We start from the raw sequence: 20687 nt of genomic DNA, 5'->3' as shown, positions 1-20687 counted from the left end.
TTTGGGGCAGAAAGTGAAGAATTTGCCCCCTGAGTAAACCTATGGTAGAATGATTAACCAGGGTACTAGCCTGTTTGTCCCAGAGGAAGCTCCAGCACAACGTTCTTTGGCAATATTCTGGACTGTCCTCTTGGGAAAGAAGAACCTAACAACGTTCTATCAAACCAGCTGCCATTGAGGTGCCTAGCTCCCAAAATGGGAGGTTGTGCATGTGGCAAGCTGGGAAGGAAATTTTGGTTAAGACAGCCTGGACTTGAGTCCTGGGCTTCTTAGCTTCTGGGTTGTAAAGCAAGGGGTTTTAGTCCTGTAGAAGTGTGGACATGAGAAAGCCAAGTGGCGTTGGAGGATACAACCGCGCTTGCAAAATCCAACTGGTACGGTACCTGAGTGTACTATGATCCCTTTATATTTATATTAAAGAATGAACTGTGAGACTGGAAGTCTTTAGCTTGGACAGGCATTCCTAACCTGTCCTTGGAAGAGGTGGAAACCACTTTTATGTGCACAAGGCCAGTTGTAACCCCTTAGGTGGAGCCCAGACTCCCAAGACCTCTGTGAGGGAGGTGCTGATTGGCAGTGGGCGGCAACTTTATGCAAACATCTCCACTGGTTACAACAGGCACCTCTCAAGGCCTCCGGGACAGCTTTGTGAAGAAGGAAAGGGAACTACAGGGTGAGTAGGTTCCTTACCCTCTTCACACGACCTTGGTTGACCCTTCTCGGGTTTTTCCCCAGCCTTTTTTGTTGACCTACAACTTGCCCTGAGGAAAGCATTCTGGTGTTTTTGGACCACTTCCCGTGTACCCCCCACCCTCCCATAACCCACTGAGATGGTCTAGGTCAGCCTCTTCTGCCCCCTTCCCAGGGTCCTTTCAACCCCACCACTCTGCTGACTCTGCTCCTCTTGCCCACAGGTGGCTGTCAGGACCTGCCCCATGTCCTCTACACCCATCTCTTGCACTTGCCCAGCCTGCAGTGCAGTGAGCTAAGACCAGCATCTGTGCGAACCTTTACTGTGAAAATGTCACAGCCCGACCTGGTGGTCAGGGAACCCTGAGGCGTCCTGGTGCCGGAGGCCACTTTGAGGGTCTTCGCGGACCCTCTGTAGCTGTCCTCCCACCTCATGAAGGAGTTCATTCCCAGCAGTGGGCAAAAGGAACTCCTCTACTGGGCTTGGGCCCTCTAGGCCCCCTTGCTGCTCACCCTGGTTCCCAGCATCTCCTCAGCCCTGTTCCCACTTCTGCAACCCTCAGTCCCAGGTGAGTGTCCAGGGTAGAGAAGGACAAGGAGATACCGCCCAGCTCCTCCTTCAGCCACCTGTCTACCAAGGGCTCACCAAGCGGACACCAAAACGTGATTTGTTAGAAGGGCCTTGGGACAGGAGGGGGAAGAACATGCCAAGTGTAGGGAACAACAAATACAAACAGAGGCCTCAAAGTGTTGTGCATGCTGGGGAATGAGTGTACAGCGGACCTCCGAGGTGGGTTGGGAGACACCGCTGATACGATCAGGTAGCCCACAGTCTGTCGCCAAAGAGCTTGGGGTGGTGGGGAGCCGTGTAAATTGTGGGGTGGTTTACACAACGCTGGTGGGAGATGCAGATGGGTTAGAGGGAGCAAGGGTGGGGGCTGGGAGGCCATCAGGGCTGTTGGGTTTGTGCAGTACCTGGAGCGGTCTGGGCCTGAACCTGGGGAGAAGCTCACACCCTCGACACTTTCCTCTAACGTCTGGGTGTCTGTTGGCCTGAGCAAGGACCTGAGGGAAAGCAGGGCGTCGGCGGCTCCCTGTTCCCCTCCCCTGCAGCAATCCCACGACACCTGGTCTGGAACCAGTGGCAACATTGCCGCCCCCTCCCCGTGGCCCCATGCCCTAGAAGGAGCCAGGCCTCCAGGCAAGAGGCTCTGGCTGAGCATAGGACCCCGGCCTCCATAGGCCCAAACAGCAGCACCTACCTCCCCTCTTACAGGCTTCCTGGAGCCTCATCAGGTAGCTCCAGCCAATACACAGCCCAGACCAGCATGGTAAGTGGGGCCCTGAGAGGCTGGGACCTGGGATGAGGGCCTGGCCTCTGCATCCCTGTTCCTCTTCCCATGGACTATCCCATCCATCCCCTTGTGAAGCCCCAATACCTATCCCACTGGTTCTCCAGGCAACGAGAGAAGAGCAAGGGAGCCCAAGCCTCCATTTCCCTGGGCTCCAGGGACCTCTTAAGGGTCCACTCCCTCCCTATACACAGACACAGTGGCCACAATGGGGATATATGGTCTGATTTCTGACCTTCCCCAGACACCATCTCCCCATTTTTACCTGGTTGTGGGAGATGTTCCAGGAGCCATCTGGCTACCCTATACTCCTGCTTGGGTGTGCTCTCCAGCCTGCAGCGTTCCCTGGCTCGTGAGGGCCTTTGACTACATGCTCAGGGGCAAAGGAGGGCAAGATAGGGGGATCCCTGAGGGTGGAGACAGGCCAGGATGACCCTGGGACCTGTGTTGCTAGCAATACTCAGTCATGGTCCTCTTCCTGTGCAGGGCAGGTCAGGCCAGCAGGTCTGGTGCAGGGCAGGCCTCACGAAGCCTCTTTAAAGGATTCACTAGATTCTCTATTGAGGTTTGATTTATCGAATTTCTTTACCCTTTAGTATAAGGTGACTATCTGCCTAAGATTTAAACAGATCCATGGTGTGGTATTTGTAGTTTATAATAAGAAATGTATATTTGGTCTTCATCCTGTTCCTGGCACAGAGCTGCTAAAACCTGGAAGTTTCCTATTACGAAGGGCAATAAAGGGTCTTTTGCTGTGTTAATGTTGACTTGCCGAAAGCCGCTAGGTGACAAGGATGCAGGCCGGTAAGAACTCAGTGACTGGAGGGTGGGACTGGAAGTTCCTCCAGGGAGGGGAGAGGGTCCATCCATCCCCAGCGGCCAATGAGTTAAGCAACCGAGCGTGTGTCATGAAGCCTCTACAAAACCCCAAAGATGGGGTTCAGGGAGCCTCAGGGTTGGTGAACTCGTAGGGATTTGGGGAGAATGGTGCTCCTGGAGGGCACGGAAGTCCTGTGCCCTTCCCACACATACTTCACCCTCAGCATCTCTTTTATTTTATTTTATTTTATTTTATTTTATTTTATTTTATTTTATTTTATTTTTTAATGCTTATTATTTTAAAAGAGAGAGCGGGAGCAGTGGCCCTTCAGTTCTCGGCTTTTCCACAGAGGCTGTAGGAGATGTAGGTCATAAGAACTCCCCCTCCCAATCTCTGATCTCCCCTGATGTCCCTACCACCTGAGCGGTACTTAGGTTGACTGTCCCCTCCTTGCTGGCTCTGGGTCCCGGGATAGGTCCTGAGGAAGCTCTGTAGGGAGAAGGTGCAGTGGCTCAGGTGGTACAACCACCATGCCCTTGGTCCAGCAGGCCAATTGCGCCCCCGCACCCAGTATGGAGCTGCGGGGGGAGGGGGGACAGGGCTTTCAGAGGGTCCTGCTTGGGGGAGGAGGGCTTTAACCGGGAAGGGGGCCTGAGAGGTCCAGTGAAGGGATTTCCTCATCCATTCCCCTTTCTGGGAGGCCCCCAGAACATGGTCTAAGGAGCCCTACAGTGCTTCAGTGGCAGAGCCCAAGGGGAAGCAGCAGGATGGGTGTGGGAAGGGGTGGAGCGGGCAATGAGGTCTGAGATTCCAGCTTTTTTCCCCAACTGGTGCTTCTGGAGGGCTGCCGTCCCCACATGCCCCATGAGTGGGTTCCCTGGCCAGACCAGGATCTGGGTAGACTCCAGGACTCCTGCTTGTTACAAGGGGTCAGACGCTGAAAATGGAGTTCTGACCTCGGAGGCACTGAGGAGCGTGAGAAGGCCTTGGAGGCAGGCCTTTATCTTTCTAGTTTCCCCCCATCTCCTCTCTCTCCTCTGTTGGCTAACCCGAAGAAATTCCCCCAGGGGGAGGTGGGAGGGGTCTCACCGCGCAGATTACCTCACCCTCCTTTGTAGGCTGGAGAGGGCCCTTGTGACAAACTGCCTCGTCGGTGCTGACCGGACACTCCCGACGGACCAGTTAAGACGACATTTCTGGGAGAGGTTGAAACTGCAATTAGGTTAGGTATGAAGCCCAGGTTTGTGACTTGGCCTGACATAAGTAATCCCATCTTGGGCCTTGGTTTTCCTTTCGAAAAGTCCCTTGCCTGGTCTCCCTTGCAGACATTGATGTGGGAAACAAAAGCAGAAGAAAATGGCAGATAGAATTAAATTTCCTAATAACCTGCAGCCCATTGACAAATACTTGAGGCTGGCAGAGTAAAACGTTTCTCCAGGAACTCCCTACAGTCTCAATGCTGATGGCTTTGCTAGAATGAAAACAACCTTCTCTCCACAGGCAAGGCCGCCAATATCCTGTGAGCCTGCTTTAGCATATGAAAGTCTCACTAGAAACTTCCCCTGGACTTTACCTCCCCCAGCTCCATAGTATATATAACCAGTGCCTCTTCATGGTCCCAGGGCAGCTCTTCCTGCCCACGGGTTCTGTCCCCGTGCTTTAATCAAATCACCTTTTTTGCACCAAAGATGTCTTCAAGAATTCTTTCTTGGCTGTTGGCTCCAACCCCATGAACCCCACTATCACCCCAAAAACCTCATCAGATGTGTCCAAGAAACTGTGGAAACATGGATTCTAAAGTCCCTTTCAGGGGTGCCTGGCTGGCTCAGTCAGTAGAGCCTGTGACTCTTGATCTCTGGGCGGTGAGTTCAAGCCCCACATTGGGGGTAGAGATTACTTTGAAAATGAATGAATGAATACAACAAAGTCCCTTTCAGCATTTGTATTCTCTGAGCAGGGTTATTATGTAATCTGGTATTCTAGAGTGCAGATTGACCTGGAGGGGAGGGAGACAACAGGCAAGATCAGTCTGGAGGCTGTGGCAGGGCCCTCAGGAGAGATAAGTGTTGACTGGAGGTGATAAGAGTGGGAAGGAAAGCATAAAAGCAAAACACAGAGTGATTTTTCTCAGAGAACCAGCCTTTGAAGTAGGATTACCAGATAAAATAACTTCTATTGAAAAATTATTTTTTTATCTGAAATTCACATTTACCTAGTGTCCCGGGGCTTTTTGATTGTTGTTTTCCAAATTTCACAACCCTACTTCAAAAATGTACCTGAAGGGACTGTGACCTAACTTGGGGGCTTCTTGTAGAGACATTGAGCCACCAACCTCTTTCCCAGCCCCGGCCAGCCCTTTTCTCTCTCTCTCTACAGCACAGGCCTCAAGGATGTGGCCTTTCTCCCTTTCCTCCTCAACACTGTCCTCACTCCCTCCATCCCCTGGGCTCCTCCTCACAAGGCCTGACTCTGGGGCAGGCTGCAGGTACCAGAGTTACCCCTTCCTGTCGCTTACTCCCATAATAAGCCTGCAGCCTCTCCTGAGACTTTCAGCTCTGATCACTAGAGGGAAAGATACAGGAAGACAAAGACAACACGACAAAAAGCGTACAAGGCTTTAAAAGGGATCACACTTGGGGCCTCGGGTTTTCAGCTGTGGACCACCACTCCTCCACAGCGATTTAAACACCTCCTCTTTTGTTCCTGAGGAGGAAGCTCGAGGCTGAACATTCTGGTGCCATCTATGTCTGGGGACCCCTTTGTCGTCCAAGAGCACTTCTGCACTCACTGCACCCCACGGCCCACAGGACTGCGAGCCGCTGGAACGCACTGGAGCTTAAGAGACTGGGCCTCATGTTGAGAATTCAAGACATGTATGTAAACTCTCTGGAAAGGCATAAAAAATGCAACAAAACTAAGGAAGCTTTTTGAGGGAAGGAAAAAACACAGGTGCCTGGATGGCTCAGTTGGTTAAGTGTCTGACTTAGCTCAGGTCATGATCCCATGGCTCATGGGTTCAAGCCCTACGTCGGGCTCTGTGCTGACAGCTCAGAGCCTGGAGCCTGCGTCAGATTCTGTGTTTCCCTCTGTCTCTCTGCCCTGCCTCCACTGGCATTCTGTTTCTCTCTCTCTCAAAAATAGAGAAACATTAAACAAAATTCAGGGGGGTGGGAGTGGCTTCCGGGGGGCTCAGTCGGTTAAGTGTCCGACTTCAGCTCGGGTCATGATCTCACAGCTTGTGAGTTCAAGCCCGGCATCAGGCTCTGTGCTGACAGCTCCAAGTCTGGAGCCTGCTTGGGATTCTTTGTCTCCCTCTCTCTGCCCCTCCCCCGCTCGCACTGTCTCTCTCCCAAAAATAAACACTAAAAAAAATTTTGGGGGGGGGCTGCCTGGGTGGCTCAGTGGGTTAAGCATCTGAGTTCAGCTCAGGTCATGATCTCACGGTTCATGGGTTCAAGACCTGCATCAGGCTCTGTGCTGACAGCTCAGAGCCTGGAGCCTGCTTCGGATTCTGTGTCTCCCTCTCTCTCTGCCCCTCCCCTGCTTGCTCTCTCTCGAAAATAAATAAAAACATTTAAAAAAATTTTTTAATATGAAAACACATGTAAGCTTTAAATGTTGCTTTACTGTGGCAAAATGCACATAAAATTTACCACTGTCATTGTTTTTCGAGAGAGAACAAGTGGGGGAGGGGCAGGGAGAGAGAGAGAGAGAGAGAGGGAGAGGGAGAGGGAGAGAGAGAGAGAGAGAGAGAGAGAGAGAGAGAGAGAGAGAGAGGCGAGAATCCCAAGCAGGCTCCTCACTGTCCATGCAGAGCCCAATGTGGGGTTCAGTCTCATGAACCATGAAATCATAACCTGAGCTGAAGTCAAGGTGCTTAACCAACTGAGGCACCCAGGAGCACCCACTTTCACCATTTTTAAGTGTACTTGTCAGTGGCATTAAGTAAGTTCATCATCATTACTCCTCTTTAGAACTTTTTTATCATCCCATACCGAGACTCTACCCATGAAACAGTAACTCCTCATTCACCTTTCCTTCCGGCCCCTGCAACACTGTGCTGATAGAGAAGAAACCACATTTTATGTCCATGAATTGGACTGCTCTGGGCACTTTCTGTAATAACCAGACAGTATGTGTCTTCGTTTCTGGCTTATTTTTCCCAGCGTGATGTCTCCAAGGTTCACCCTCTGGGAGCATGTGCCAGAACTCCATTCCTTTTACCAGGCACCGGGGTGGCTCAGTTGGTTGGTTAAGCATCAGACTCTTGATCTCGACTCAAGTCACAGACTCAAGTCACAACCTCATGGTTTGTTGAGTTCAAGCCCGGTGTCAAGCTCTGTGCTGACAGTGTGAGGCCTGCTTAGGATTCATTCTCAAAATAAATACATAACCTCTAAAAAAAAAAAAAAAAAGTCATTCCCTTTGAGACTTGATAGTGTTCTGTGCAGTTTTTTGTTTTGTTTTGTTTTGTTTTTTTTTAATGTTTATTTTGAGAGAGAGAGTGAGCAGGGAAGGGGCAGAGAGAGAATCCCAAGCAGGTTCCGTGCTGTCGGCACAGAGCCTGATAGAGCCAGCCAGGCGCCCCATTCCTACAGTTTTATACATACCGTAGTGCCCTTAAAAAAATACACTCTCAAATTTAGAAACAGGAACCTATACTAGGAATACAATCTGGTTTTCTCATCAAATTAACAGGAGAGGGCTATGCACAACTGACGAGACGAGCATTTGTTTTCCACCTTTGCAGAAAACCAAAGATAGGCGCCCCCAAGATGGTTCCTCCCAGCCCGCGGAAGTCTGGAGACCCACCCGCCAACAGCCCCTGGGGCCTCCAAGGACCTACAGCTCCGCCTAACCGCCGGCAGTGGCGGAGACTCGGTTTCCCAGAAGCCCCCCGGCTGGGTCCCGCCCACAGCTCTGCCGGGCGCCCCCTGGCGGCGCGCTTCAGCTCGGCTCCAGTTCCCGGCGACCCGCGCGGCACGTTCTCGGCGGAAGGGCTGCTCGCGATGGCTGGGGCTGGTTCTGCCGCTGTGTCCGGGGCAGGGACCCCCGTGGCGGGTCCCGCAGGCCGCGATCTCTTCGCCGAGGGGCTCCTCGAGTTCCTGCGACCGGCTGTGCAGCAGCTGGACTCTCACGTCCACGCTGTCAGGTCCGAGAGGGAAGGGAGGGGTGGGGCCTCTTGGTTTGGCTGTGGGAGGCAGGGGGCGCCGGGAAGGGGCGGGGCCAGGCCCGGAAGGGGCGGGGCTGGCGGGAGGCTGCGGGCCTAGGCTGGCTTGGCTCAGGTCTCGGGAAGCCTGTAGGGGGGAGTCTGCTCTTTGAGTCCCATGAACTGACCGTGTAGGCCTCGTAACTCTTTGCAGAGAGAGCCAGGTAGAGCTCCGGGAGCAAATTGACAACTTGGCTACTGGTAAGCATCCCTGCATTCCCGCGATCCTGCAGCTCGCTTTTAGGACCTCGTGTCTAGCCCACCTCCGGGTGGGTTTGTGTCGTGTGCTTCCAGGACATCAGGGCTCCAGTGATTCCTGCTTCCCTAAGTTTCTAGTGACCGGCCCATGTGGGTGCAGGCGTGTCTTCATCCCACTGACCAGCCTGCCTTCCCCAAGAACGAGGAGCCATTAGGTGTTAGTTTGCAGCTTACTTCCATCCCCCAGAGCTGTGCCGAATCAACGAGGATCAGAAAGTGGCCCTGGATCTCGACCCCTATGTCAAGAAGCTGCTTAATGCCCGGCGACGAGTTGTCTTGGTCAACAACATTCTGCAGAATGCGCAGGTAAAGGAATTGCCTGCGAACAGTGATCCTTTAGAAGTCCTCAGGGTATTCTCATTTTCAAGGGATGACCATAAAAGTCACTGTGATTTTTAGTCTTTGGGGAAAGACAGTTGTCAACCAGTGTCAGCCATAATAGATCTTATCTTCATTCTCCATACCCAGCTGCCCTCATTTAATGTTCTTCGCACCTCAGAGGACTTACATCAAGAGGGAGCGAAGCCAGGGTATTTTCTCGCATCTAGCGGACAGGGCGTTCTAAAGCTTTACATGGAGCAGTTAGGATTCCAAATCTTGTCTTGTAGGAACGGCTGAGGCGACTAAACCACAGTGTTGCCAAGGAAACAGCCCGCAGGAGGGCAATGCTGGATTCAGGAGTTTACCCTTCTGGTTCCCCGAGCAAGTAAACAGGCCAGAAGATGGGGCTCATGCCTGGCCCCATAATAGCACAAGTACTCTTCCCCAGCTGCCTTGCTTCCTCCAGGAACTCCCTGTAGACCTTGGGACATCAAACAGGCAGCCCGGTTGTTTCTGTCTGAAGCACTTAAATCTTACCCACTTATATGGGGCCCAAAGAAACCTGTGTACAGCAGGACTAATGATCCCAAAGGATTTATTATGGCTCTTGCTTCCAAGAATGGGCTGAGGGACTCTACCTTTTTAAAACCTACATTCTCAAGGCCCAGCTCCTCTACCTTCAAGCCTAGTTAATGAGGGGCTTCCTCCATTGCATGTCCTCTACCTGTGACTTGTTTTCTTTTGTTTACACTGAGGATTTGAAGGGCAGGCAAAGTCAAGGTAATGACCTCTGTCTGCCCTCTTTTGTTGATTGCACTGGGCTTGAATACAGTAGCAGTATTGGTAGAACCATTTCATTCAATAAATGCTTAAACAGTGTTCTAGTTTACTTTGGTATATGGAAAGGTTCCAAGAATCTTTGTAGAAACTTTAATTCAGATACAGCTTAAATTGTGATCTAGTGTTTACAATGAGAAGACTCAAATACCACTTTCATTGAAAAGTACAGAAAGCAAAAAAGGTTGCCAGATGCCAAGGAAAAACGAGCAAGAGCCCTACGAGGAAGTACTTTAATCACTTTTCTCAGGAAAAAAAAAAATTCCAGACACTAACAGTTCACAACATTTCAACAACAAAGTACTGTTTGAGGGAGGTTTCCAGGACCTGGGGACTCTGAAGTCTTAGGAAGAAAAGCTGGTCTCCTGCTTCACTATAGATGGATGGCATAGGTCGTAAATGGGAGACTTCTGGCTGTTGAGCCAAGTGGAACCCAGTGGAATGACACTTCCTTCTATAGTTTCTTTTCCTTCCTGTCTCCCTTTTCCCTCAGAAATGCCACCACGTGAAGTCCAGCAGCAGTTAGCTTGGGCTCCAGTCTTCACCTTGGACAAGAAAGGGGATGAAGATAGGAAGGAAGGTCACTCTTGAGTCTCCATGCTTTCCTCTTCCTCTCCTTGAGGTGGTTCTTCCGTATTCTCCTCCTCTTCTTCTCCTTCCTTCTTCTCTGGTGGCTTCTCATAAGCCTTTTCTGAAGGTGTCACTATCACTCCATCCCAGGTAGAGATTTCAGAAGCAAGATCTGGAAAAAAAAACGCGATTTCAGGCAACTAGCCCAGCATACAAGTCATAACCTACACAGTAGAAATAGGAACACATCTGAATAGTGTAGAGCTTTGTAGAGCAGAGTACCATAAAGATCCCCTGACCCACAACGATCACTCACAGCTGGCATCACCCTCCTGGCCGAGAATCTTCCGAAAGCCACCATGTGAGAGGATTCGGACCAGAGTCTGAGCTGTGTAGCACACCATGTCCTAAAGGAGAGCAGAGTGAGAGTAAACTAGAAAGGGGAGTTAAAGTACCGTATCTGATGAATATTCTCATGAAAACAGTTGAGGACAACTTTAATTTCAAGACCAAAGTTTGTGAGAACCCCCAAATCCCTGACCCCTAAAGACCACATTGCCTTTCCCTTCTGATCTGGAGTATTCAAGAGTAGGACACAACACGCAATTGCAGAGCTGACCCCATACCTGTTGTTCCAGAGTCATGACTGTGTGTACTCTGAAGTTGCCACTCTCACAGGGGTCAGTGATACCCACTGACCCTGGCAGGAACAGTCCTGCAGCCAGGATCTGTAAGCAACGTCTGAAGCACACGAGAACGTTTAAAAAAAAAAAAACACACACAAGACCTCTTACACCCAGCCCCAAACCCAAAGAAGCATGCTGTACCTGTATGCCACGTTTAGGGCCAAAGGCTGTCTGGTGGGATTGTTCATCACAGCATAGTGCCCCTGGAAAATAATCAACATGGTAGGTGTGCCATTAACTTGACAATTCTAGCCAAACAAACTGAAACCTCAAATATTCACAAAACAGATTACTGAAGTCTAAGTAAAATGTTCATATTCAGAAGCAGTTCTGAAACTAGCTGCTCATTCACTGATTTCTCATTATCTCATTACTAAAATTACATCAGTAACAAAGAAGAATAGGGACAGTAAAATTACTCATTCAACTGAAACTCTAAAAACCCAACGAAGTAATAAACACCATGTATTTACTGAATTATTGCCCACCATGAGACTGATTTTCAGCTTCACCAAATTTCCGATCCTGGTCGGTTTCAGAATAACTGCTGTTAAATAGGGGTGACCAGGAACTCCAACTGCCCTTTACTTACAAGTAAGTCAAGGATCCAGGGTGTGAGGGGCTCAAAGCCAGGAAAACGAATTCTCAGGTCCTTCAACAGTCTGATGAGAACTTTAACTCTGAAAGTAAGAGGAACCCAGGGATTAAAATAACATCGTGTACTTCCATCCCTGAGGTACAGAGCTGTTGTTATTTCTAAAACTACACATTTTTGTTTCTCTCAATCTAAATTTGCTTACTTAGGGGCACCCGGGTGGCTTAGTCAGTTAAGTGTCTGACTTCAGCTCAGGTCATGATCCTACAGTTCATGGGTTCAAACCCCACATCAGGCTCTGTGCTGACAGCCTGGAGCCTGAAGCCTGCTTTGGATTCTGTGTCTCCCTCTCTCTCTGCCCCTTCCCCACTCACTGGCATGCTCTCTCGCAAATGAATGTCAAACAAAAAAACCTTTTAATTTGCTTACATAAGGTGTATTAAAAAAAAAAAAAAAAGAAACCTGGCCAATTATAGCCAAAGAGTTTTAACAGAGGAAGTATGGAGGTATCCTGCTATTCAGTATAATTAGAATAATTAGCTTATTTAAACTCAAATAGCAAGGAACTCACGTGGACTGAGAAGCGTTTTCCTCAAACCAGCGGGCATGTCTGATGGCCGCTAAGGCACTCTGCAACACCTTGATGTCCACTACAAGACCAGCAGAACAGGCCACAATGAAACACTCCTGTTACTAAGCAAGCAATTCAGCCTCCTTGTAATTTCTTAAACCACCCCAGGTTCCTCAGACCAGCAAAGCACTTGTCCAGAAATCACTATTCCTCCCCTAAACCAAATCTGTAAGCACGCAAGATCCACAACTTTCTCCAAGAGCCCATTCCCTCCATAAATACTGTCCTCCAATCCACTTGCTTTCTTGGCCATCCTGTCTGACAGTTTCACTAGCAAGCTAGTAAAACTGTCTCCAAATTACAGAGGGAGATAGTGAAGTTTGGGGGTCAACTTAGGCCCAGAAGGTTTCACGTGGAATAGCAACTAGCTAAACACTCAGCAGCAACCTTGTCTTACACCGTATTTTGAATTTCCCCCAAGTATCCCAGAAATGGAAAAAAAGGACTAACAGTGGAGTTCTGGGTCCAGTTTTCGGAGATTGGGTGGCACTGTTGTAATGAGAATCTTCACTGTAGCATCAGAGGAACTGATCTCGAAACCAGTTTCATTGGTCAGCATGGTCAAAACTGAAAGAAAATCAAAACCTGTAATGCCCCCATCTCCCTTAGATGACCAGAGGTAAATAATAGGGTTGAAGTAGGAGAGCAGATAGGTTTCTAAAAACAGCAAGAGTCCAGAATGAGGATTCAAAATACTTTTATAAGAAAGAGATGGGGTGCCTGGCTGGCTCAGTTGGAAGAGCATGGGACACTTGACCTCTGGGGCACGAGTTCGAGCCCCACACTGGGTGCAGAGATTACTTAAATATATATATATAAACTTCAGAAAAATAAAAAAATAAATAAAAGTAACGGAGATGAACTGGGTATCAAACACTGGAGATCAGTGCAAAAACTTCCGCAACATAGAACTCTGCATTCAAGAGGCGGCTGGCTCAGAATGGGTGGCTCAGTCAGTTAAGCACCAACTTCAGCTCAGGTCATGATTTCGCTGTTGGTGAGTTCAAGCTCCACATCGGGCTCTCTGCTGTCAGTGCACACACAGCCTGCTTTGGATCCTCTGTCTCCCTCTCTCTCTCTCTGCCCCGCCCCTCAAAAATAAACAGTAACAAAAAAAATCTCTGCATTCACTCTTCTTTCTAGCCTGACCTTTGTTAAAAGTGTAGTTGTCATTATCGACCTGGCTCCTACTGAATACATGTCCAACAACAAACTCAAACCAACCTTCAGAAGGATCTTGTGCTCTTAGGCTTTCCACAACTTTGTTCCCTAGGGCAGCAACAGCTTCCACTAGATTGAGAGAAAAGGAGACCATGAGCATTGTAATTATTCACATACTTTCTGTACATCTCTATGGTATTCCACACCGATTTGTGCCCCATGTACAAGGCTGGAGCAAGGGCAAGCAACAGAATAAACACTTTTACAAGGGAAAGCTAACACTTGAACAGAGAAACAGGAAGTCTCAGGGAATAGGCCACCTCCTATACCCACATCCTTTTATAGGAGAGTTTCTTGTCAGTGGCACTAATGCCATGTGGGGCTGGAGGTAAGGCACACCCTGTGCACTGCAGGGTACTCAGCGGCATCCCCGACCTCCACTCCTTTGGTGCCAGTAGCCCCAAATGTCTCCAGACACTGCCAGATGTCCCATGAGGGACAAAACCACCCCCTGTTGAGAAACGCTGCCCTGTAGTAACTGGCCATACATTCTTTCAGACACACAGCCCAGACTTTGTCCTTTATTACCCCAATATACATTAAAAAAAATGAATTCCCCATTCGTTTTCCAAACAACTTTTCCTGCAAGAGATTTGGGCTTTAAAGATCCCTATGCCTCAAATGCAACTTTCTGCTCCTGTGGCCAGAAAGAGGTGCACTCACATGTTGGCAGAATCTTTAGGATTACCACCAGGTCGGCCACGTTGTGTCCGGTTGTCATTGTTCCCTTTTTATATGATCCCACCTGTCGGACTTCTTCAATTTGCTGTTGGAAAAGGGATTTCGGGGGGGGATGCAGAAGTGAAAGATGGCCTAATTCCTCTCAGAAATCAATGACAACACAATTATTACCCAGAACTGGAAGCAGCAGAGGTCAAATGATATCCCAAAACAACCACATGAAACGCCTGATACAGTATGGCTAGCTGATAGCAGTAACACAAGTTTTATCCAAGATCACCACTGGTAGAAAGGAATCCCACTATACTTTCCTTTCCATTTCAAACTTGGCTTTGGAGATTAAGGAAACTTCCGCACAACCAAGGCTGCCCTTTCCTATGACTAAATCATTAAAGACTCACCACTTCAAACGTCCCTGGAGCCACAATCAAATTGTCAATCACATTGTTTATTTTTGTCACCAGGGAAAGGATAGAGGCCTAAAAAACAGCATAAAATAAAAAATGCCCTGAAGTGAAAAATTACAGGCAACTTTTCAGTTTGAGTATTTTCCTCTAATCCCTCCTAGACAAGCTGAAACAATACCTACACAGGGTTTTGAAAACACTCTGACCCTTCTGGCCTTGAATATGCCAGGAGAGTAACTTTTTGGCCCAAAGACAGAGTCCCCAAGTGACAATATGAAAGCACATGTAATGCTTATACAATCCACCTGGCACTCTCCCTCTACCCACAAGGAGAAACCAGGCGAACAATTAAACCCTCTGTCAAGTTTAGGCTCTGGTAACAGGAACCTCACCACGGTCATCCACTTCTCTGGCTTTCTTAGAGAAATCCGAGGAGGAAAGCCAAAAGAATATACCTGTTCGGCAGAATTAGGAGCAAGGTCCTGATTCCTCTTCAGCAAGGCCTCACTGAAGGAAGTTTCATCAGGTGCTGGCTTGACCCGGGGGAAGGCCATTTCACACTACAGCAGAAAGAAACAAGGATACGCTGTTTACCGAAAATAATGCATAGGATGGATCCTTTGCTCTGTTGCCACAACAGAAAAAAACTGCAAAGAGAAAATTCTACGCTTCTTTTTACTCCTTAAGATATTCAAACAAGGATACCCGCCACAAGGACTGGCCATAATGTAAGCTCTCGGCGCTTTTACACCAACAGACGAGCCAGAGACCCAGTTAACCTTTTAGAACAAAGATTACAATCCTGTTACTGCCAACAGGGGCCAAGCACTCACCAAATAGAAATCAAATGGAATATGTGGCACGAAGGGCCTGAACCTAAAACAAGAACAACAAGGCAGATCATTCATCAGACGAAGTGGGGCCACACTCCTCAGCGGGGAGCCCGGGAGCTGGACCTCACAGAGGCGGGGCACCCAGCGCCCCCCAGACTGCAGCCGGGAGGATGAAGCGCGGACCGAGCCGTGCACAGGTGCTAGGAACCGGCACTCACCCTCCTCCGGGGCCTCCTCTGGAACCAAAGCGCCCGCCACGACCACGGCCTCGGTCACCCCTACAAGGGCAGAGATTTAACTGGTGACCCCGCCGAAGGAGCCCGCAGGACACCGGCCGCTCTGACTCCCGCTTGCGCTTCTCGCTCCAGGTGCCCAGCGTCACCACACCGCGCCTCCTCCCTGGACGACTCAAGCACAACCCACAGCGAACAACGCCGGGCTGCGACACCGGGTCCCCGCGAGAAATGCCCCATAACCCCCGGGGCACGGCCCCCAGCACTCGAGGGACGAAAGCGGCTGCCCCTTTATCCACCGACGCGGGGGAGCCTCTACCCGCACACCCTCTATCCCCCGGACGTGGCGCGCTGGGTCCCCACGCCTCCACAGCCCCCGACCGCCGCCGTCGCCCCGGCCGAGAGCTCTCGGGCTTCGGGCAGACCCCGGACGCGCGGCCCCGTCGGGAGCCCCGGCTCCTGTCGGCCCACCTTCCCGAAGTTTTCGGGGGAGCACCCTGAGCCTTCGCAGAGCAGCCCAGTGCCCTCACCTCATGGCGCCCTAAATCCCGAACAATGGAGTCCACGCCAACCGCCCCTCTCCTCGGAGGAGCAGACGACCCGAGACGCGGCTCGCTGGCGCGTCCCAACAAGCTCTGCCGCGATTGGGCCGCGCCGCACCCCGCCGCTAATGCCCATTGGTTTACTTTGGCAGACCGGCCTACAGACCAATAAAAAACGCCTGCTATGTCAGAAATTAGCCAATAAGAACAGATTTGCCAGTAGTGACTATTTTTGTAACCAGACACTAGGCGGCGCGGTGTAAAGAAGCCAGAAGAGACCTTTCTATATGATTCCAGAGAACGCTCGCACATAGTAGCAGAGTGGCGCAGCGGAAGCGTGCTGGGCCCATAACCCAGAGGTCGATGGATCGAAACCATCCTCTGCTACAGGGACGTTTTCGTCTTTTTTCCGCGTTTTCCTCCAGGACACTATTTGGAGTTCAATTTCTTTAGTGCTTTTTGGTTTTTTTTCCTTTTCTTTTTTTCCTCCAGCACACTATTTGGAGTTCAATTTTCTTCAGTACTTAAAATCGCCTTTCTGTTACTTTCTCCTTCCTCAAAAATGCAGCCTTTAAAACCTGTTTTTGCCATCAGCAAGTGAAACGGGAACGGGAAGGACTTTAAGCAACACCACGCCTGGGTGGAGTTCACCGAAGGCTGGAAATTTACGGCAGGAGAAACGGATTTGAGAAAAGGGCATACACTGACGGAACCAGAGGGAAAAGCACTGATGATAAGGGACTAGAAGTGAAACTGAGACAGCCTTTGAAAGAGAGCTCAGAAAAAAACGAGCAGGGGAAGCGAAAGGGAGCAGCCCTCGACCGCACATCCGCCGCCGCTCCCCTGCGGCCGCGTCTCCGCCGGGTCAGCGCGCTCCCGCCCGGCGAGCACGCGCACGCGCTGTCCTTGCGAGCCGACGGCGCGCGGCGCTGCTCCTGCGCCTCCGCGAGTCCTCGTTCTCCCGCTTCTTGTCTGCTCTTGTACTGATGAACGTGTATTTCCTTCCCCGCCTCTGTTAATTGGAAGTTACGCATTCTTTTAGCGGTTAGTCTAAAAATTACACCATACATCCTTGAGTTTGCAAAGTCTGGTTTTATGCAGTACTTATACCCTCCTCGTAAAAAATGCAGAGACAGTGTAACTACATTTACCACCATCACTCCCCCCAGAATTAGTTGCTGCTGCTGTTGTGTAATTCTGTTAAATACTTTACTGATGTATAATTTACTACAGCAAAATGCACAGATCTTAAGCTTTCCTCTCGATTAATTGAGTAATGTATTCTGTAACCATCACGTAACGTATTCATGTAACCATCACGCAGATTAAGATAACATTTTCATCACTTAAAGTTCACTCATACCCCTTTACCCTGCCCCTGGAGGGAATCACGATTTCCTATTTCTGTGAGCATGGATTAGTTTTTGTCTGTTCTTGAACTTCACATCAATGGACTCATACTGTATGTACTCCCCCCCCCCCCCCCCCCAGTTTCTCTTGCTTGACACGTTTCAAGATTCTCCACGTTTTTGCATTTATCAGCAATGTGTTTATTTTTATTTATGAGTAGCATGCCATTGCTTGAGTATATCCATTCTCTTGTGGAGCCCTTATTCCCACTGGCTGAGACACACAGGAACACATTTTGGTTGTTTCTACTTTGAAGCCATTATGAATAAAGCTGCTATGAACCTTTTTTGTGGAAGATTTGTGTGGCCAGATACATTCGTTTCTCTTGGTAGGTGTACATGTGTACAGAATTTAAATTCTGCATTATTATTTTTTAAGCAAGCTCTATGCCACACCTGGGTCTCAAATTCAGGACACCTCTCCCCACCCCCTGATGAAGCGTCCCATGGCTCCACCGACTGAGCCAGCCCGGTGCCGCTTTCACCTCTGTTTCTGAAGGACATTTTCTCTGCATAGGGAACTCTAGCTTGGAGGTTATCTTCTTTCAGCACATTTATGGTATTATTTGGCTATCTTTGGCTTCCACTTTTGCTGTGGAAAAAGAATTGCCAACCTAATGGTTGCTCTTTTCAAAGTAATGGATCCTCCTTTTTTCCTATTTTATTTTTAAAATTTTTTAAAGTTTATTTATTTATTTGGAGAGAGAGAAACAGACCAGATGAGTGGGGGAAGGGCAAAGGTAGGGGGAGAGAGACCAAGCAGACTCCACGCTGCCCGTGTAGAGCCCGATGAGGGACTTGAATTCACAAACTGAGAGATCATGACCTGAGCTGAAGCCAAGAGCTGGCTGCTTAACCGACTGAGCTACCAAGACACCCTTTCCTATTTTAAAGATTTAGCCTTTGATTTAATTTCCCACGATTTCACCCCGATGGGTCCCAATATGGATGTTTTTAACCTCACTTGAAGTTTGTTGAACTTCTTGAATCTGTGGCTTAATGTATTCCATCTATTTTTTTAAGTTTCTCAGCCATAATCACTTCAAATATTGCTTCTACCCTGTTTTTTCCCCTCCTTTCGGGGCTCCAAATAAAGGTGTTAGATTTTTTCACAGTATCCTTTCTGTCTCTAACACTCTCTTATGTTTCCCATTTCTGTTTAACCTGTGCTTCACTGTTGGTAGTTTCTCCATTCTTTCTTCCAATGCATTCCTTGCTCCTCAGTTGAGTCTAACTGTTAAACTCATCGATTGATTCTTAATTTTGTTTTTTTAATATCTTGGGTGTGAATTTTCTACTTCTGGTTTACCCAAGTCCAAGGTTTCCCCCAAGAGTGCAGCTTTCGGGACCCTAACCCAAAATAGGAAGGTGGCTTGCCAGGTTTCTCACCTTCAGGGGCATTTGGACTACAATTTTTGTCTCACTTGCCCCACACAATGCATTTTCTGCCACCAATTCCAATCAGCAAATGACTCCAGGGCACAAGCAGTCTTACCATTGTCTCACCTCTCAGACTTCCTGTCTTTCACACCCTTAACACCAATAATTCTTCACTGTCTTTCAGTGTTTTGAGTTTTTAAAGCATTTCATCCAAAATTTTTAGTTGTCTTCAGCTCAGGGATCGGGCAGCTGTTTAGTCCACCATTGGAAACAGGGGCTCAATTACTAAATTCGATTTTGAGCATAGTCATTTCTCCTGAGTTTCACTCCACTAACCCAACGGCCCACTGGACACCTCCACTTGGGGATCTATAGGCGCCTCACACCCAATAAACTAAAATGGTTATCATTCCCTTGCACTTGCTTAGGCAGGACATATTATAAAACTGTCATCACCCCTCAAAAACCTGCTTCTATAGCTCCTCAGCAAATGGGTCAGTGTTACCTAAACCTCAGTTATTTGTATACTGTCTTCTCGAAGTCCAATTGATTCTACTTATAAAATAGCTCTCTATAGTCAACAATACTGTATTATCCACGTAAAAAAGTTGTAAGTGGGACGCCTGGCTGGCTCATGGTAGCACATGTGACTTTTCCTCTTGGGGACGTGAGTTTGAGCCCCATGTTGGGAGTGAGTAGTTTACCTAAAAAAATAAAGGGGGCTTTTTTTTTAGGTTTTTAAAAGGGTAGGTCTCATGTGTTCTACACAGACACACACACACACACACACACACACAAACACAATGAAATGTTTGGAGGTGATGGATATTACCTTGATATTGTGCTGATGGTTTCACAGGTATATACATGTTCACACTCGTCAATCGTATACATTAAATATGTACAGTTTATGCCATATCAATTATACCTCAATAAAACCGTCTTTTTAAAAGTTCCTTCCAACCCTCCAACCCTCCCCCTACATCTCAGGGATGCGAGAGAGGATCTAAGCATCTGACTCTTGATCTCGGCTCAGGTCTTGATCTCAGTGTCAAGCCGGCGTTGGGCTCTGCACTGGGTATGAAGCCTACTTTTTTTTTTAATTTTTTTTTTAACATTTATTTACTTTTGAGACAGAGAGACAGAGCATGAACGGGGGAGGAGCAGAGAGAGAGAGGGAGACACAGAATCGGAAGCAGCCTCCAGGCTCTGGGCCATCAGCCCAGAGCCCCACGCGGGGCTCAAACTCACCGACTGCCAGATCGCGAGATGGCGACCTGAGCTGACCCAGGCGCCCCTGAAGCCTACTTTAAAAAAAAAAAGGAAAAAAAAAAGTTCCTGCTCCTTCCCCCACCAAAAAAGTTTCCCACTCTTCCATCTACCTCTGTAGCCTCTGGAGCTCCCCTGTAAAGGACAAACATATTATGCCTATTATGCAAAAGCTTTTATGACCTGCCCTCTGCTCCCCTTTCTGGCCTCTCCCCAGTCATTCCTAAATGCACACACTTTATATTATGGGCCAGGATCGAAAACATGAACTCCTACAGCAGCCAGGCTGGTAATGCAGAGTAGGTAGGAACTATCATGGACTAGAGTCATCTCAAAGAAGGGCCGCAGGCAGGAGTCATCAATTGCTAACTATGATACTTCAAGATGGTGAGAAATCCAAATATTCGTGTGCCATCTGCCGATTTTTTTTTTCGATTTTTTTTCGATTTTTTTTTTTTTTTAAAGAAAGCTGTTTGTCCAACATGGGGCTTAAACTCAGGACACGGAGATCAAGAGTACCGCTCTGCCGAGTGAGCCAGTCGGGCGCACCCCGTCTGCTGCTTTTTAAGTGTCGGCAATGAAGGCAAATATAGAGAGCACGCACGCGGAACAAAACATCCCTGCCATCTGAAGTTGGTCTTTGCTCTAAGACCATCAGAAAAAACTGGTCCTAAAATTCTCCAAAAATGCCAGGTATAGGGAATATACTGCTCTCTGCGCAGAATCCCTTACTCATCATTCCA

General features: G+C 48.8%; 2 protein-coding genes and 1 non-coding gene across 11 annotated transcripts; 2 read left to right on the top strand and 1 right to left on the bottom strand.

Moving 5' to 3' along the window:
• The first annotated feature begins 70 nt into the window (after window positions 1-70).
• SNAPIN (SNAP associated protein) lies at window positions 71-9529 on the top strand. Of its 5 annotated transcripts, XM_045049249.1 has the most exons (8): window positions 71-1259; window positions 1967-2021; window positions 2742-2846; window positions 5571-5735; window positions 7613-8014; window positions 8226-8272; window positions 8401-8635; window positions 8938-9529. In XM_045049249.1, exons 3-8 carry the CDS (start codon window positions 2803-2805, stop codon window positions 8945-8947), a joined length of 903 nt encoding a protein of 300 aa, XP_044905184.1. In that variant the 5' UTR covers window positions 71-1259; window positions 1967-2021; window positions 2742-2802; the 3' UTR covers window positions 8948-9529. The 5 variants fall into 5 exon arrangements, with proteins under 5 accessions (XP_044905184.1, XP_044905182.1, XP_044905183.1 ...); XM_045049247.1 differs by having other exon boundaries at window positions 71-673; window positions 915-2846; XM_045049248.1 differs by having other exon boundaries at window positions 1967-2846.
• Window positions 9530-9706: 177 nt separating this feature from the next.
• ILF2 (interleukin enhancer binding factor 2) lies at window positions 9707-15897 on the bottom strand. 5 transcript variants are annotated; one of them, XM_003999770.5, is made up of 13 exons: window positions 15330-15389; window positions 15112-15154; window positions 14734-14838; window positions 14273-14350; window positions 13854-13956; window positions 13194-13259; window positions 12420-12536; window positions 11910-11988; window positions 11336-11423; window positions 10885-10946; window positions 10684-10798; window positions 10374-10464; window positions 9707-10229 (listed from the first exon to the last, which is right to left on the bottom strand). In XM_003999770.5, the coding sequence occupies exons 3-13, from the start codon at window positions 14830-14832 to the stop codon at window positions 10069-10071; spliced, it is 1059 nt and encodes a 352-aa protein (XP_003999819.2). In that variant the 5' UTR covers window positions 14833-14838; window positions 15112-15154; window positions 15330-15389; the 3' UTR covers window positions 9707-10068. The 5 variants fall into 5 exon arrangements, with proteins under 5 accessions (XP_003999819.2, XP_044905179.1, XP_044905178.1 ...); XM_045049244.1 differs by lacking the exons at window positions 15112-15154; window positions 15330-15389 and adding an exon at window positions 15875-15897; XM_045049243.1 differs by lacking the exon at window positions 14273-14350.
• Window positions 15898-16201: 304 nt separating this feature from the next.
• On the top strand, window positions 16202-16273 carry TRNAM-CAU. The gene has a single exon. It is a non-coding gene; the product is annotated as a tRNA-Met (tRNA).
• Window positions 16274-20687: the final 4414 nt, after the last annotated feature.

This window comes from Felis catus, chromosome F1 (genome assembly GCF_018350175.1).
Source record: "Felis catus isolate Fca126 chromosome F1, F.catus_Fca126_mat1.0, whole genome shotgun sequence".
In the NCBI taxonomy this organism is placed as follows: Eukaryota; Metazoa; Chordata; class Mammalia; order Carnivora; family Felidae; genus Felis; species Felis catus.
The sequence above is the reverse complement of the archived record's forward strand: the minus strand, read 5'-3'. Positions and strand labels throughout refer to the sequence as shown.

What these genes read in the sequence shown, in the direction of transcription:
- SNAPIN (XM_045049247.1), top strand. Translation starts at nt 2,707, where the DNA reads ATGTATATTTGGTCTTCATCCTGTTCCTGGCACAGAGCTGCTAAAACC. An exon ending in ATGTTGAGAATTCAAGACAT is followed by an intron (nt 5,736 to 7,612) that starts GTATGTAAACTC and finishes CCACCTTTGCAG; the next exon opens with AAAACCAAAGATAGGCGCCC. An exon ending in TCTCACGTCCACGCTGTCAG is followed by an intron (nt 8,015 to 8,225) that starts GTCCGAGAGGGA and finishes AACTCTTTGCAG; the next exon opens with AGAGAGCCAGGTAGAGCTCC.
- ILF2 (XM_045049244.1), bottom strand. Translation starts at nt 14,832, where the DNA reads ATGGCCTTCCCCCGGGTCAAGCCAGCACCTGATGAAACTTCCTTCAGT. An exon ending in CTCCTAATTCTGCCGAACAG is followed by an intron (nt 14,351 to 14,733) that starts GTATATTCTTTT and finishes GCTGTTTTTTAG; the next exon opens with GCCTCTATCCTTTCCCTGGT. An exon ending in ACTGGACCCAGAACTCCACT is followed by an intron (nt 11,989 to 12,419) that starts GTTAGTCCTTTT and finishes CTGGTCTTGTAG; the next exon opens with TGGACATCAAGGTGTTGCAG.